At 38.7% G+C, this 15,183-nt stretch overlaps 1 protein-coding gene and 1 long non-coding RNA gene across 13 annotated transcripts in view; one reads left to right on the top strand and one right to left on the bottom strand.

The window, feature by feature from the left end:
* LOC137201612 (uncharacterized) overlaps window positions 1-15,183 on the top strand; it is a 172,811-nt gene that overhangs the window by 127,254 nt on the left and 30,374 nt on the right. For 8 of the 12 annotated variants that reach the window (XR_010932249.1, XR_010932254.1, XR_010932251.1 and 5 more), the window contains exon 5: window positions 14,360-14,481. The exons of the other annotated variants lie outside the window; for them this stretch is intronic. This is a non-coding gene — a long non-coding RNA (uncharacterized lncRNA). The remainder of the gene's footprint in view (window positions 1-14,359; window positions 14,482-15,183) is intronic. 12 annotated transcript variants of the gene reach the window in all.
* LOC137201611 (pregnancy zone protein-like) overlaps window positions 2,596-15,183 on the bottom strand; it is a 41,397-nt gene continuing 28,809 nt past the window's right edge. The window contains exons 19-36 of the mRNA XM_067695667.1: window positions 14,938-15,166; window positions 14,307-14,433; window positions 13,983-14,104; window positions 13,713-13,764; window positions 11,659-11,742; window positions 10,953-11,129; window positions 10,578-10,665; window positions 8,826-8,982; window positions 8,370-8,444; window positions 7,911-8,088; window positions 7,249-7,472; window positions 6,127-6,345; window positions 5,825-5,955; window positions 5,365-5,455; window positions 4,759-4,827; window positions 4,258-4,360; window positions 3,424-3,465; window positions 2,596-2,788 (exon numbers count right to left, since the gene is read on the bottom strand). Coding sequence (XP_067551768.1) covers window positions 2,766-2,788; window positions 3,424-3,465; window positions 4,258-4,360; window positions 4,759-4,827; window positions 5,365-5,455; window positions 5,825-5,955; window positions 6,127-6,345; window positions 7,249-7,472; window positions 7,911-8,088; window positions 8,370-8,444; window positions 8,826-8,982; window positions 10,578-10,665; window positions 10,953-11,129; window positions 11,659-11,742; window positions 13,713-13,764; window positions 13,983-14,104; window positions 14,307-14,433; window positions 14,938-15,166 — 2,191 coding nt within the window. The 3' untranslated portion in view covers window positions 2,596-2,765. The remainder of the gene's footprint in view (window positions 2,789-3,423; window positions 3,466-4,257; window positions 4,361-4,758; window positions 4,828-5,364; window positions 5,456-5,824; window positions 5,956-6,126; window positions 6,346-7,248; window positions 7,473-7,910; window positions 8,089-8,369; window positions 8,445-8,825; window positions 8,983-10,577; window positions 10,666-10,952; window positions 11,130-11,658; window positions 11,743-13,712; window positions 13,765-13,982; window positions 14,105-14,306; window positions 14,434-14,937; window positions 15,167-15,183) is intronic.

Below are 15,183 nucleotides of genomic sequence, written 5' to 3' on the forward strand. Positions count from 1 at the left end.
ATAAATAATAAGCTTAGTATTGCAAATAAAAGGTGAAAACAGAGAAATGAGAATGGACCAGCCAGAGTAATTATTAAAATATTTTATTAAGCCCCAGTAATTCAAATATTTTACTGCATGTGAAAGAATAGACTAGCTAATCAATGAAATAGAATAAATCACTTAGAAACAAGTCTTAAAACATATGCTAATTTAATTTGTGATAAAGGAGTCATGTTTTATTAGCAGGGAAATATTGAATTGGTTCATAAATGATAATGGGACTATTAGAAAGCTACATACATGAGAAAAAATGTCAGTTTAGATACTCACTCACCAAACAATAGAAAACAAAATAATTTAAGATGGAATTAAATGTAAAAATTTGAACCAGGACTTTTGCTTCTACACCTGCATGATTTCATCACCACAAAGATCTCTCTAATGCTATCCCTTTGTAAGTCACATCCCTCCCCACTGGCTCTAGCCTCCATAAAGCCTGGAAACCACCAATTTATTTTCCATTTCTATGATTTTGCCATTTCAAGAATGTTATATGAAAGGAATCACACAGTATGACCTTTTGAAATTGTCTTTCTTTTCACTCAGTGTAATGTTTTGGAGATCCATCCAAGTTGTTGCCTGTATCAGTACTTTGTCCCTCTTTATTACCGACTAGTATTCCATAGTATGAATGTACCACAGGTAGTTTAACCTTTCACCTACTGATGGACGTTTTGGTTGTTTCCAATATTTGGAAATATTGTTTTCTTTTCCTCACCTTCCTGTGGGTTACTTGAACATTTTTTAAAATTTCCTTTTGATTTATCTATAGTTTCTTTGCTTATACCTCTTTGCGTGATTTTTCAGTGTTTTAAAAAACACTGTGGGCAATTAGGAACCAAGATGGTGGAGTAGAAGGACGTGCTTTCACTTCTTCTTGTGAGAACACCAGAATCACAACTAGCTGCTGGACACTCATCGACAGGAAGACACTGGAACTCACCAAAAAAGATACTCCATATCCAAAGACAAAGGAGAAGCCACAATGAGACGGTAGGAGGGGCACAATCACAGTAAAATAAATCCCATAACTGCTGGGTGGGTGACTCACAGACTGGAGAACACTTATACTACAGAAGTCCACCCACTGGAGTGAAGGTTCTGAGCCCTACGTCAGGTTCTCAACCTGGGGGTTTCGACAATGGGAGGAGGAATTCCCAGAGAATCAGACTTTGAAGGCTAGTGGGATTTGACTGCAGGACTTCAACAGGACGGGGGGAAACAAAGACTCCACTCTTGGAGGGCACACACAAAGTAATGTGCGTATTGGGACCCAGGGGAAGGAGCAGTGACCCCAGGGGAGACTGAACCAGACCTACCTGCTAGTGTTGGAGGGTCTCCTGCAGAGGTGGGTGGTGGCTGTGGCTCACCATGGGGATAAGGACATTGGCAGCAGAAGTTCTGGGAAGTACTCCTTTGGCCCTCCCAGAGTCTGCCATTAGCCCCATCAAAGAGCCCAGGTAGGCTCCAGTGTTGGGTTGCCTCAGGCCAAACAACCAAAAGGGAGGGAACCCAGCCCCACCCATCAGCAGTCAAGCGGATTGAAGTTTTACTGAGCTCTGCCCACCAGAGCAACAGTCAGCTCTACCCACCACCAGTCCCTCCCATCAGGAAACTTGCACAAGACTCTTAGATAGCCACATACACCAGAGGGCAGACAGCAGAAGCAAGAAGAACTACAATCCTGCAGACTGTGGAACAAAAACCACGTTCACAGAAAGATAGACAAGATGAAAAGGCAGAGGGCTATGTACCAGATGAAGGAACAAGATAAAACCCCAGAAAAACAACTAAATGAAGTGGAGATAGGCAACCTTCCAGAAAAAGAATTCAGAATAATGATAGTGAAGATGATCCAGGACCTCGGAAAAAGAATGGAGGCAAAGATTGAGAAGATGCAAGAAATGTTTAGCAAAGACCTAGAAGAATTAAGGAACAAACAAACAGAGATGAACAATACAATAACTGAAATGAAAACTACACTAGAAGGAATAGCAGAATAACTGAGGCAGAAGAACGGATAAGTGACCTGGAAGACAGAATGGTGGAACTCATTGCCATGTAACAGAATAAAGAAAAAAGGATGAAAAGAACTGAAGACAGCCTAAGAGACCTCTGGGACAACACTAAATGCAACAACATTCGCATTATAGGGGTCCCAGAAGGAGAGACAGATTAAGGACCCAAGAAAATATTTGAAGAGATTATAGTCGAAAACTTCCCTAACATGGGACAGGAAATAGCCACCCAAGTCCAGGAAGCACAGAGAGTCCCAAACAGGATAGACCCAAGGAGAAATACGCTGAGACACACAGTAATTAAACTGACAAAAATTAAAGACAAAGAAAAATTATTGAAAGCAGCAAGGGAAAAACGACAAATAACATACAAGGGAACTCCCATAAGGTTAACAGCTGATTTCTCAGCAGAAACTCTACAAGCCAGAAGGGAATGGCATGATATACTTAATGTGATGAAAGGGAAGAACGTACAACCAAGAAAAAACACTGTGGAGAATGGATATGTATTTCAGAAGGGAAATATAACATTGATAAAGAACAAAAGAAAAGATAGAGTTGTAAATGTCATAAATTTATTCGACACACAAATTTCATGTACTTCCAATTCCCGTCCCTTCTTTCTCCCACTATTTTCTCTCCTGATAAGTCTTTGTTCTTCATTTCTGGAAAAGTTCATCTGATGAAGTTTGTAAGTTTCCATCTTCAAGCATTTCCGTGTTCAAATGCTAAACAGTAGAAGAAAAGTTAGAAATATTAGGGAAATTTTGTGATCTAATAAAGGAATAATTTTTCATATTTTAATTATAAATATTTGAACTTAATAAGTTTAATTATTTTTAATGATAAGGTTGTTCTCAGTTTTTTCATGTTTTAAAGTGGAAAGTGGAAGGTCTCACAGCAAGTGTTGTATTGTCAAAGATGAACACTGTCAATCAGCCTAAAGGAAGGTCTTGTAGATCACATCTCTTGTGCTGTGTTATATGGATAATTTATAGTGAACAGTTTCCTGACTTTAACTAGTATAAGTTTAGAAACATCCCAGAAAGGCTGTGGGTAATAAATATATCACCACTGAGTATAGAAACATAAACTAAATATTAGATGATTTCCCTTTTATATGTGGCAAATTCCTGGATTCATCTTCAAACAAGTCAACCCAGACACCAGTAATTATATTTTACTTGCATTTTTTTCTACTGTGAAATTCTATAATACATTTTAGATAGTTCAATTCATAAATGATTTACCAAGGAGTTTTATAATATGGTAAGGATATGCTCAAGAAGCAGCTTTACACAGACAACACATATTGTATTTATTTTCTTTTTGTTGGCATTAGATTTTACTGTTTATACTTTACCAGCACTGCAGGGAACACTGTACTCTTCAATGGTGAATTCCTCTGAAATGCAAAAATGATGAGACAGAGTGAAGACATTCAGTAATAGGCACATGAATGGTTACTTGTAAATAAAGTGTGTAAGCTACGAAAGAAAGTATAAAGCACAGTTACAGAGCCAATAAAAGGACTTACTTCTGTACTAAGCCTTTTGGGATTGGTTAGTGAGGAGCAAGAGAAAATTGGCCTTGGACATAAAGCTGAGGGGCAGATTTCACAAATGGATAACTGTCTTTCTATAGGACACTGTATAGCCCTTTTTCACAACTATGTTTTTCTTATTGGAGTTGTACGTTCCTCTCTGAACCTTTTCTTTTCTAAGAAAGAGTAAAGTTTGAACACTACCAGTATGCTAAGATACTGGTAAGTTTCTACTTCAAAGTCATGAGCAAATGGAAGAATTTCCTGACATATTATACAAAGTTTCCCAAAATTTGTGAAACTATCTGAGGCCCAAATCAAAAACAGAACAAATTTTGGGTCTCATAGCACACATTTTTAGTTATTGCCACCCTTCTTTTCTTTCTGGAATAATTCAGTCCAGAAAAAACGTCATAGGGGAATTTAGAAAAAATTGATCCCCTTATTGCTTTATGATCAATTTATAAGAATGATTCTAATACTTGTTTGGGGGCATAAGACAGATTAATATACAGGAATATGCTTATCCTGTGATCATAAACTCAACTCTTTCTTCCAGTGAAAGACTGTGGAGTTTTCTTTCAGTTATGGTGACCCTGTCCTAGTTAGTCATCTTTTTCCTTTCAAGGCTCAGCATGTCTGAATCCCACTCACCTGTCTCATAATAATCATAGGCCTTTACGGTAGCTGGTTTTAAATTCTTTATTGGGATGTTTTGTTCCACTGAGAAGGAGAAACTCAAGCTTTGATGGGTTAGCTGGAGAGACAGGAAAACTGAATTGGAATCAAAGATTAACTCAGTTACTCTTTTCTTAAGATAGTATCAAACCCTGTACTTATGCTGTCCTCTGCACCAAAACCTGTGGAAAGAACGAGAGGTTTTAAGACTTGCATAATACACTCAATGACAGATAAAAGAAGGGCAAAAAGACGATTCAATGGACAGTCAAATGTAGTAAATTGAGCTTTGTTGACCTGGCCCAGCTTCGTTTCCCTCTGTAGCTATTTTCTTTCCCCACAATTCATAAATGCTATACCAGGGAGTTTTATAATACGATAAGTTGTGTAGGTGAAATACACTCTTTGGAACCTGGGTTGGTTTGTTAGAATCTGTAGTGGTTCTTCCAGATCTAGCAGAATCACAGAGAATCTTACCTCTTCAAAGTAAATCAGGATGTGGTTGGTGCTCACTTCAGTCCTTTGAATCTGAGGCCTTTCTTGGAGCTGTTGACCAAGAGGAAAGGCCAAAGATATGGGATGAGGAACTTGCAGGCTGAGGCAGTTTTCAGGTATTTACGTTCTAAATGGCTTCTCAGAGACATCCAAACACTAATTTTGATTTCTTCAAGAATAATAGTAATAATAATAAAAATAATAAAAATAATATTTATTAAACCCTCCTTATCTATCTATCATCTATTTAGAGAGGGAATTATCTTCCAACTATATTAAAAAAAGAATATATGTATATGCTTACATATGATATAGTCTCCCTTTTTCTTTTTGTACATAGTTGGAAGATAATTCAATGCACTACACATTCCTAGAAGTCTCAGGGCCTGCTGGAACATTATTAACCATGTTTATGATTTATATCTTATAGTTGAGACCACATAGCTAGGATGCCCACTTTTAAAATGATGGAAACACACACTAGAGAAACAAGTTTGAGGGAATAAACCTCTTGGAGAACTGAATCAACAAAATAAAATTGACAGCATTTGCCATGACTTTGCTATCTGTAAGAAACTTAGGGTTTACCTTTTTCACTGATGCTTTCACAGGTATGAAGCCTGATACCATCTTCACATCAACAATGACCATGTTGGAGCTGGGTCGTTCCCCAGTATAACTATGAAGTCAAGGCATAGGGACAAGGCAGTCAAACAAAATTCTTTGGAATTCATTCAAGACAGAAGTCTCTCCTCTTTTATTTCTACCGTTCCTTATCCCTGGCTACCACTCAGCTTTGCCATCTACTCTATTTTCTTCTGCTATAGTTGTTTGGAAAACTCATTATGAATGCATACTCTGCAGGTACGGTAACATCATATTCTCAATGTTAAGGCTTTTCAGTAAGAGTGAAGAAAATTTTCTTTTAAATAACTATTGCAAGAATTTCTTGTTTATTATGTATGACCTTGGACAGTGAAGATCCCCTGCACAAGAAACTCTATTTCACTATATTCTACAAAATGTCTCATAGTGGTTTAGGATTTACCTAATGTTGATGAGAATCTGGACTTTGCTGTGAGCATTGACTCCATCACAATTCTTGGGGAGAGTATCAACTTTCAGAGTAAAGGGAGATTTTCCTTCTTTCTTGGGCAGGATATTATATCTCAGGGATGTCTAAAACAAATTGAAAAAAAATCCTTTATTTTTACACTCAAATAGTTTATCTCTTCTACGTGATTTATACCTCCCCTTAGGACATGTTTCTTTTTCTATTTTGAAGTTCAAATGGAATTCTTGAGACTTGTTCTCCCATTTGTGGCATCGCCTGAACCCTGGCAGTCTCACCTGGAGGTACACACATCCCGACCCTGACACTGCCATGCTGTACTCCCCTGGAACCTCTGGCAAAGCGACCTCCTGCAGCAATAGGCGATTGCCTTCATCTACTTGGAATTCTTCAGAGAAGGTCTCTGAAGACTTGATGGTGACTGTAGCCGCTTTCTCCCTTTTAGTGAAAGTTGCTGCTCCATACTTGGAGAGCGCTTGGAGAGCTACCACTGTATCCTGAAAAAAGATGGGTTCAGAAAGCACAGGAGAGGAAGGTAACAAAATCATACCAGATGTAAACCACATCAACACTGTTCTCAGAGTTATTTAGTCATAAACACAGTTCATTCACTGGATTTCAAGTCAATTCAGACCTGGTTATTAATCATGAACTATTCTAGGAACTTTGGGGGAAATGAAGTTTCCTTGTTCAAGCAGTTTACAGTGTACATATGGGAATGAGACTCAATATTTGACGTAGAGGATATTTCAATAATTATAAATTTATATAACAACATTTGTTGGAAAAATTCAGAGAATGGAGAAGAAATTGGAGCTAGTATAATAAGAAAATGCTGTGAAGAAGCTGTGAAGAAGGTGAGAATAATGAGGTCTGAATAATGAGAAAGGTCTGAATAATGAGAAAGGTTTATAAAGACAGAAGAGAGGCATCAGGCAGTACCAGGGACGGAAATGTTGTTGTAGTAAAGACATAGAAAAGAGTGAGCCAATTCCAGAAAAAGAGAAGGGATCAGCCTTTTGGCCATGCCACGCAGCATGAGGGATCTTAGTTCCTTGACCGGGGATCGAAGCTGCACCCCCTGCAGTGGAAGCATGGAGTCTTAACCACAGGACCGCCAGGGAAGTCCCCAAGGGAAGTAATCTTATGAAAACATTGCTCTAGAAAGGTTGATCGACATTAGGGATGAGGATCCACTAAGGAGAGAAAATATGAGAGATTGTGCAGAGGACAGAGAAATAATCCATATATAAAATAATGAGGCTGGAACCTTTCTGGTGATGGAGGAATAGACAAAGTATAAATTAGAAACATTATGCAATTATTCAACTCCTAGAATGTGGTTGTGTCTACATGGGTATTAGTATATTTATTTTTCTTCCTAGAGTCTCTTCACAGACCTGAGTGGAGGAGAAGCCCCCACTGGGGTTTTGTTGCTTGGTGATCCATTTCACAATCCGTGTAGCCACAGACAGGTCTTTTGAAGATGGGGCAGGCTGGGCAGTAAGATAGGCAAGGAGAGTGTAAGCTGTCATCTCCACTTCAACAGAAGGAGCCCGGGGTTGATAATAGAGTGCATTAACTTCTTGAGGTTTCCCAGGCCGTTGCCAGTGGATTGAGTCCTCTTTGAGATAAAAAAGGATACAATCTTAAGCTTAGAGAACATTTTCAAAACCTAATTCATTAATGATCATTATAATTAGAGCTCACCTAGTGAATGGACATACATGAAGTGAAAGTATTAAATAATCACCAATCAAGCTAATCTTTGCCATGAAAGTAAATTGAGGTTCTAGCAAATCACATTGTGTCTTTGTGTCTATTACATACTTGTGTGATATCAGAAGCTGGGCTGTTTAAAGTCTATAATGTGTGAATTAATAAAATGATCCATGTCACCCAGAGAACTTAAGTGTTAGGTCAATAATAAATCATCATCATCTTCTTATAATAATATAATGGATAGAATATAATATAAGCATGATATGTGTGAATTTAACAGGTCCTCTCCCTTTGATCACTGGTGATTTTTGGAAGTCACTTTTGCAGTAGCAGCTCTTACCTTCTTTTACAGCCTCTTTGTCTAGTGATTCAAGCAGCTCACTTCGTTTGGCCTGGTTTCCTGCTAGAGCAAAGGCATAGGCCAATAATGCCTTGGTATAGACAAGACTTCCTTGGGCCTCTGAAGTAGACTCCCAGGCCCTTTCCAGGCAGAATAGGGCACCGCGGACAACTGAGTGCTATAAAGAAGATGGACCTTAAGATAGAACCAGGCTAATGAACTGCCTCCAGGGTAACCCTAGATTCAATGCCCCGAAGTGCCTGTGCAACATCACAGTCTGACCAGAGGGTAATTTTCTTTGCAGCTTCCCAAAGGATCTGTCATCCTTTATGCTCTAGTGAAATATACTAATATTAAATAACATGAAAATCACAACTCATTTTCCTCAGACATTCATAGTTCCATGAGTTTTATTCCTTACATTTGTGAGGGAGGTCCAGGGAGTGTGGTAGTACATACAGTGACAGGCAGTGGCTTCTCCAGCAGAGCAATGGTGATGTAGGCAGAGAGCGTCACCTCATCGTCTACCCCACCCTGTAAGGATCAGAGGCAGAGACACTCAAACACTCCAGTATTCATCAGCCAGAATCAGCTAACTCTATTTTCCCCTTGGCCATCTCCACTAGAAAGCATCTTTCCTTGGGCAGTATTATTGATTTTTCCCCTTCTTCCTTCACCCTGAAATTCTTAAATCTGTCCCAAATCACTTTCCCTCACTTCTATTAATGTATTGGAGCTTTGGGGGCATGCTATTTTCTTTCAATACAAACAACTAATTTATTGCTAGGTTTCAGAAGCTTTAGAGTCTACTTTCCTTCTCAGAGCTATGTCACCAGGACTTGAGGAATCAATAGGAGCATCGTAGCTCCTACATGTCACTGTCCTCAGGGCCCAGAACAAATTTAAAGGCATCACCTTAATAGCATTGTTTAACAATGATCCAGAACGCTGGAAACAACCATTTTCCTTTTGCTTCTGTGAGAGCCAGGTAAGGGAGTTCATGATGTGCGAGTCCTCCACAAAGATGTATGACTGGGCTTGAGCGAAGGACTTGAATACAAATGCAGTGAGCCTGTCCAGCAAGGAAGAGGTGGAGACCTGAGGACCATCTCACTTTTAAAGCTCACTGTGTGCAGTTGCCTCCAGGTAGCTTCACAGTTCCGTGGAGAAAATTGGTGGCAAAATGATACTTGAATACTGAATATACTCTTATTTGTCCAGCAAACTTCTGAATCTGTTTTAAAATGTCTCAACTTGATGGGTTTCTCCAGAGTCGATACTTTTCACTTTTTTTTCTCATAAAATGTTTGTGAAATGTGGTGCCTTCCCACCACCAAAATTGCCATTTTCTGAATGATTTTACTACATCACAGTCTCTTTCTGTCCTTCCCCTCCTCTCCTCCCTTAATGTAGAAGCTTTTTCCTCTGTCATTTCACATTATGACATTTTCTGCCTTCTATTTCCGTTTTGGGGGATCCTTACTTTACTGCTATTTACTATACTGTCAGAACAGTGAGCTTTCATAGATGAAATGGTGAGATCCTCCACTAGTGATGACACACATAGGAGTTTTTAAAGGATAACAAAATGGGCAGAAGACCTAAATAGACATTTCCCCAAAGAAGATAAACTGATTGACAACAAACACATGAAAGAATGCTCAACATCACTAATAATTAGAGAAATGTAAATCAAAACTACAATGAGTTATCACCTCACACCAGTCAGAATGGCCATCATCAAAATATCTACAAACAATAAATGCTGGAGACGGTGTAGAGAAAAGGGAACCCTCTTGCACTGTTGGGAGGAATGTAAATTGATACAGCCACTATGGAGAACAGCATGGAGGTTCCTTAAAAAGCGACAAATAGAACTACCATACAACGCAGCTATCCCACTACTGGGCATATACCCTGAGAAAACCGTAATTCAAAGAGAATCATGTACCACATTGTTCATTGCAGCTTTATTTACAATAGCCAGGACATGGAAGCAACCTAAGTGCCCATCGACAGATAAATGCATAAAGAAGATGTGGCACATATATACAATGGAATATTACTCAGCCATAAAAAGAAACGAAATTGAGTTATTCGTAGTGAGGTGGATGGACCTAGAGTCTGTCATACAGAGTGAAGTAAGTCAGAAAGAGAAAAACAAATACCATATGCTAACACATATATATGGAATCTAAAAAAAAAAAAAAGGCTCTGAAGAACCTAGGGGCAGGACAGGAATAAAGATGCAGACGTAGAGAATGGACCTGGGGACACAGGGAGTGGGAAGGGTAAGCTGGGATGAAGTGAGAGAGTGGCATGGACATATATACACTACCAAATGTAAAATAGATAGCTAGTGGGAAGCAGCCTCATAGCACAGGGAGATCAGCTCCATGCTTTGTGACCACCTAGAGGGGTAGGATAGGGAGGGTGGGAGGGAGACTCAAGAGGGAGGAGATATGGGGATATATGTACATGTATAGTTGATTCACTTTGTTATAAAGCAGAAACGAACACACCATTGTAAAGCAATTATACTCCAATTAAGAAAAAAAAAAGGATAACAAATTTCTATGCATGAACTCCAGGTATCAGAGAATAGCTATTTCCAGAATTCTGAAATACTGTGGATCTACAGAGAACATATGGAAATAATTATCTTACCAAGTGTTCCCCTGACTTCTACTATGATGATCCCCAAAGGTGCTGTAAGAACCATCTCTGTGCTTATAATTCAACTGTCTTTGGTAACCTGAAGAGGAAGTTTGCATAGATTTATGAAATAGCAGAGACATTGGAGAATGAATCAGGGTTTTCCTCAAAACTGGTTGAGGTGTCACAGGGAAACTACTATGTTACTACGAAGTCTCCAAGACTTGATGATACCATCGAATTTCCTGGTTGTATAGTGGGACAACTTGTTGGATATCACAGCAACAATAATTATTAAATCTTAATCAAAGGGATGTTGACTTGAGTTCACTGGAGGAGATATTTAGGGAATCAGTTAATGTTTTTCCTTTTGGGGTAATCTCTTACCACTGATGAGGTGGCTGATGGCTGTGGACTTGATCTTCTCTGTCAGCAGCCCTGTCTCATTCAGATAGTTCAGAACATAGATGTTAGGGGCAAAAAGGACCATATTCTGCTCTCCACAACCATAGGGCATCTGGAGAAGATTCTGAAGATTTTGCATTGCAGAGCCTAGTATATCACCTGGGGAATGAAAGATATTAAAAAAAAACAGAGGAACTCAGAGCTGATTTATGTTGGGATAAGAAGATAGATTACTAAGTGAGAAGTCAAATCATATATAAAGGGGTGGAAAAGAAAGCATAAGAGGTGAAGGAAAACAAGAAATAGAAAGGAAAGAGAAATGAGGGAACAATAAAGTAGATAGTTCAAGGACGGAAAAAACAGGAAAAAATCTGAATGGTAGGATACATCTTTCTGATGAGCCACAAATCTGGTAAAAAACAATTATTTTTCAATCTATTAGGAAGCATCACTACCTAGCCAGTCTCTTGAAGATGAGGGCACAAAGAGATGGCCCTTTTTACTTTTTAGAGTGTGTCAAGGTATAAGATGTAGCACAACATCTATTCAACAGTGCAGTCCTTAGCTTGGTGTTCTTTCTCTCAATCCAACGCCTAGACTCAGACAGTTCATTAGTAAGGGATGGTGAGGCCCCATGCACTAGAATTATGGGGATGGACAACTGCTTCTTTCGGGCTGGGAGACTCACCCAAAACTGAATGTGTTGCCCTGGCAGAGCCTTCAACCACATTTGAAGGAAGTTTTAGTGACAACTTTTCAGGTTCTCCGGTTTCTAATGAAACAAGACAAATATATATAAGGGAGGGAAAAATGAGAGAAACGTTCTAGATTTATTTGAATTTTTTTCATCTATATGATCAAGATCCAACATCTCATTTCTCTTGGTCATTATATAATCTCTTTGATGCAATCCAAGTTTCTCCTAAAGCCACAATTCATCTCACAGTGAAGTTCATATTAATCATATATATTTGTGTTAAATTTCTATAGATTTCCTTATAAGTGTATACCTTATGTTATATTTATTTCTTTCTCTTCATTGTTTATGTTAATTTCTACTATAGTTGTGGTTGTAAAAAAATCATATTCACTCCATAAATATGTATTAAGTGTGTACCATAATCTGTATTATGTACCAGATTCCGTTTTAAGTGCAATGATATAGCAATTTGCAAAAGAAATTTCCCGACATCCTAGAGTTTTCATTTTGATGGGAGTAATAAAATAACAAATAAATATTTAGTGTGATAGATACCGGTAAGTTCTATAGAAAAAAATGAAGCAGATTAAGTGCTTATATGGGTGAGCTAGTGAGGCAAGGCAAATCAGGAAGTACAGGGTGTGGGGAGAAGGTTCCCAATGATAAAGCTCATTGATTAAAAAATCATAGGTGGCTGACAGTAAGTAAGTCAGGGAGTAAAATTTATAGATATCTAGGGGAAGAGACTTGCAGGAAGAAGGAACAAAATGTGAAAAGACTCCAGAGATGAGAGCATGCTGGGTGTGTTCTAAAATCAGATTAGAGGAGCAGGGTGAGTAGGGGAGAGGGTAACAGGATATGAAGTCATGAGGATAGAAAGGCTTTGTAGGTGATGCTGGAGACATAGTCTTTAACTTTGAGGGATATGGGAGACTCGTGGAAAACTTTGAACAAAGGAGGGACATGATCTGAAATATGCTTTAAATGATCCCTCTTGTTGTATAGGAACAGGGGGAGATGACCAGGAGTCCAGTTAGGAGGGGACTGAGTTGGTCCAAGAGAGAAAGGTCTAGAGTAAGAGTGGACATGATGAAAAGTGGACAGATTTCAGATATATTTAAAGGTTCAACCAGCTAGATTTGGGAATGGATTGGGTGTGGAGTAGAAGAGAAAGGACATAATAATGGATGACTCCAAAATTTTTTATCTCCAGCAAGTAGAAGAATGGAATTTCCATCATCTGAGATGGAGAAAATTGTAGGAGGAGCAGGCTTATGGGGACTAAGCAGAGGTTCAGTTTTGAACATGCTAGTTTTGAGATACCTCTTAGACCTCCAGGCTTAGAAATGCAGATGATAAGTGAGCAGCTGAATACATGAGTCTGAGTTTAGGAAAGAGGTGTGGACCAAAGATGTATATTTTGTGGTCTCTGGTACAAAGTTGTTATTGAAGTTCTGTGACTAGATGAGATTATCAGGGGATACTTATATAGAGAAGACAAGAGATCTGTAGACTAAGTGCTGTTCTCTAGATGATTTTAGATAGTGCAGAGTTGAATATTTTAATACTAATTTTTTAATGACTGTGTGAATATTTAAATGGTAGTTTTAAGTGTAATAGAAAAAGATTGGTTTTCTGTATATGTTAATGACCTAAAGTTCTTCTTAAAATAACTTGTTTAAATAAAAACATGAGTACACTTCAACTATTAACAGAATAACCAATAGTACTAGTGCCACAAAGATATTTCAATAGTTTGAAAATTGTGTTGGAAGAAGTTTGGGAAGCACAGGCGTATTTGGAAGGAATCCTGTCCTATGGTCATCAGCTTTAGTCTTCATTATTAGGTGAGTCTCTTAACTTCTCTATGTCTTTATCAGGAAAAGATTGTTCTCCATCAAATGTCCTTTGATTTGCACATGGGATAGTATACTTGTTTCCTCTTTTTCCCCCAGAGGAAACATGCCCCAAAGAGCATTTCACAACTATATACTTTGGCAAGTGGCTTAACAAAAGAATTTTATCTATTTTTTGACACTTACCTGAAGCACAAAGAAGTGTGTTGAAAGTTTCCTCCTTTTCTATTCCTTCAGGCTTTGTATTGAAAGAAAAAAAATCAAAAAGAAAAGTGATAGTGAATGTAGATAGTGATAGAGAAAAAGCAATCACTTTAGGAGAAAAACTGTTAGTGAAAACTTGAGTTGTGGACATATTCATATTCTTGGGAATGAAATGTCACTGTCGCATACCTATTAGATAATGTGATTTACATAATAAGGCCTCTGAGGCTCAGAGAAAGTAGACTCGCATACCTCAACAAATAAGGACTTGACTACAGTGTCCTTCTGTCCAGGTGCTGGGACGTGGGGCACCTCATTGTCACACAGTTCCTGAGACTGCAGGGCTTCTGCAGTAGCTGTGAAATTCACCTTTCCTGGGGAATAAGATTCTTAAGGAGTTAAACAGTGATTCTATATTGAATGGTTTCTTCTTTTTAAGCCTCTCCAATATTTATAACGGTTTTCTTTCAATCGATCATTGTCAAAGGAGGAGAAAAAAACATGCATCTGAGTGAGAATGGAAAGCAAATCATTACAACATAAGAAGTAGGATTTGTGAACAACTTTACCACTCACCCAGTGACTTTGGGGTAACAGCCCAGGACACAGTTTTCTGCTTATTTCCACAGACACAGTGAGATTCTTCATTCTTTTCTACTGGGATGGCCAAGAAGGCAGGAGAGACCTCCAGCTGCACGCTGACCTGTCCCCCATTCCCACCCACAAATTTGAGAAGGAACACAGGGAAAAGGTCAGTAACAGGGGGAAGAAGCTTAAAGGGACAATGCATACTAATTGAGAGGCTTTGAGAAACTGTTCAAACAAGGTAAATCCTGTCAAATATTTTGTAGTTTAGATGTTTGCCATTAGGACTTTGAAAAACTGTCAGGAATCAGGATAAATACTCAGGATTTAGGCTTGTGCCAACACAAGGAAGAGATATTTTCTTTAGTTAGAGTGAAAAAATAATCAGGGGGAAGTAATATCTGAATTTAGGAATACACAAATAATGCAGAGTCCTGAATAAATATAACCTTACCACCTCAGACCTGTTGGGGAGCTTTGTTCTTAGTACTTATTCCATTCTAAAATTAGGCTACATCATGTTCAATTATGACTTACTAGGAGATTACCTGGGAAATCTAGGTAATGAACGGTAATTTTGTTCCTTCCTTCTACTTTTGCTTACGTCGAGAAGTGCCCTTACCCGAATGCAATGGGACACATAGCTGAATGCAGTGGCTTTGAGTGTGAAGGCTTCTCCTCGAACCACAGAGTAGGGAAGAGTGAGTTCCAGGAAGAAGGGCTGGAAGGTTGTAAGAGAGATGGTGGGGGAGAGGCCAAGCCCTGCTGTTCCAGACAAGCAGAGTGCGCCAGCCTTCCACTCCGTGATGGTGTCAGGGACCTTCACTGCCAACTCACTTCTACCCGATATGCTAGGGAGGGGAAAAAG

Source organism: Pseudorca crassidens, chromosome 11 (genome assembly GCF_039906515.1).
Source record: "Pseudorca crassidens isolate mPseCra1 chromosome 11, mPseCra1.hap1, whole genome shotgun sequence".
Taxonomy (NCBI): domain Eukaryota; kingdom Metazoa; phylum Chordata; class Mammalia; order Artiodactyla; family Delphinidae; genus Pseudorca; species Pseudorca crassidens.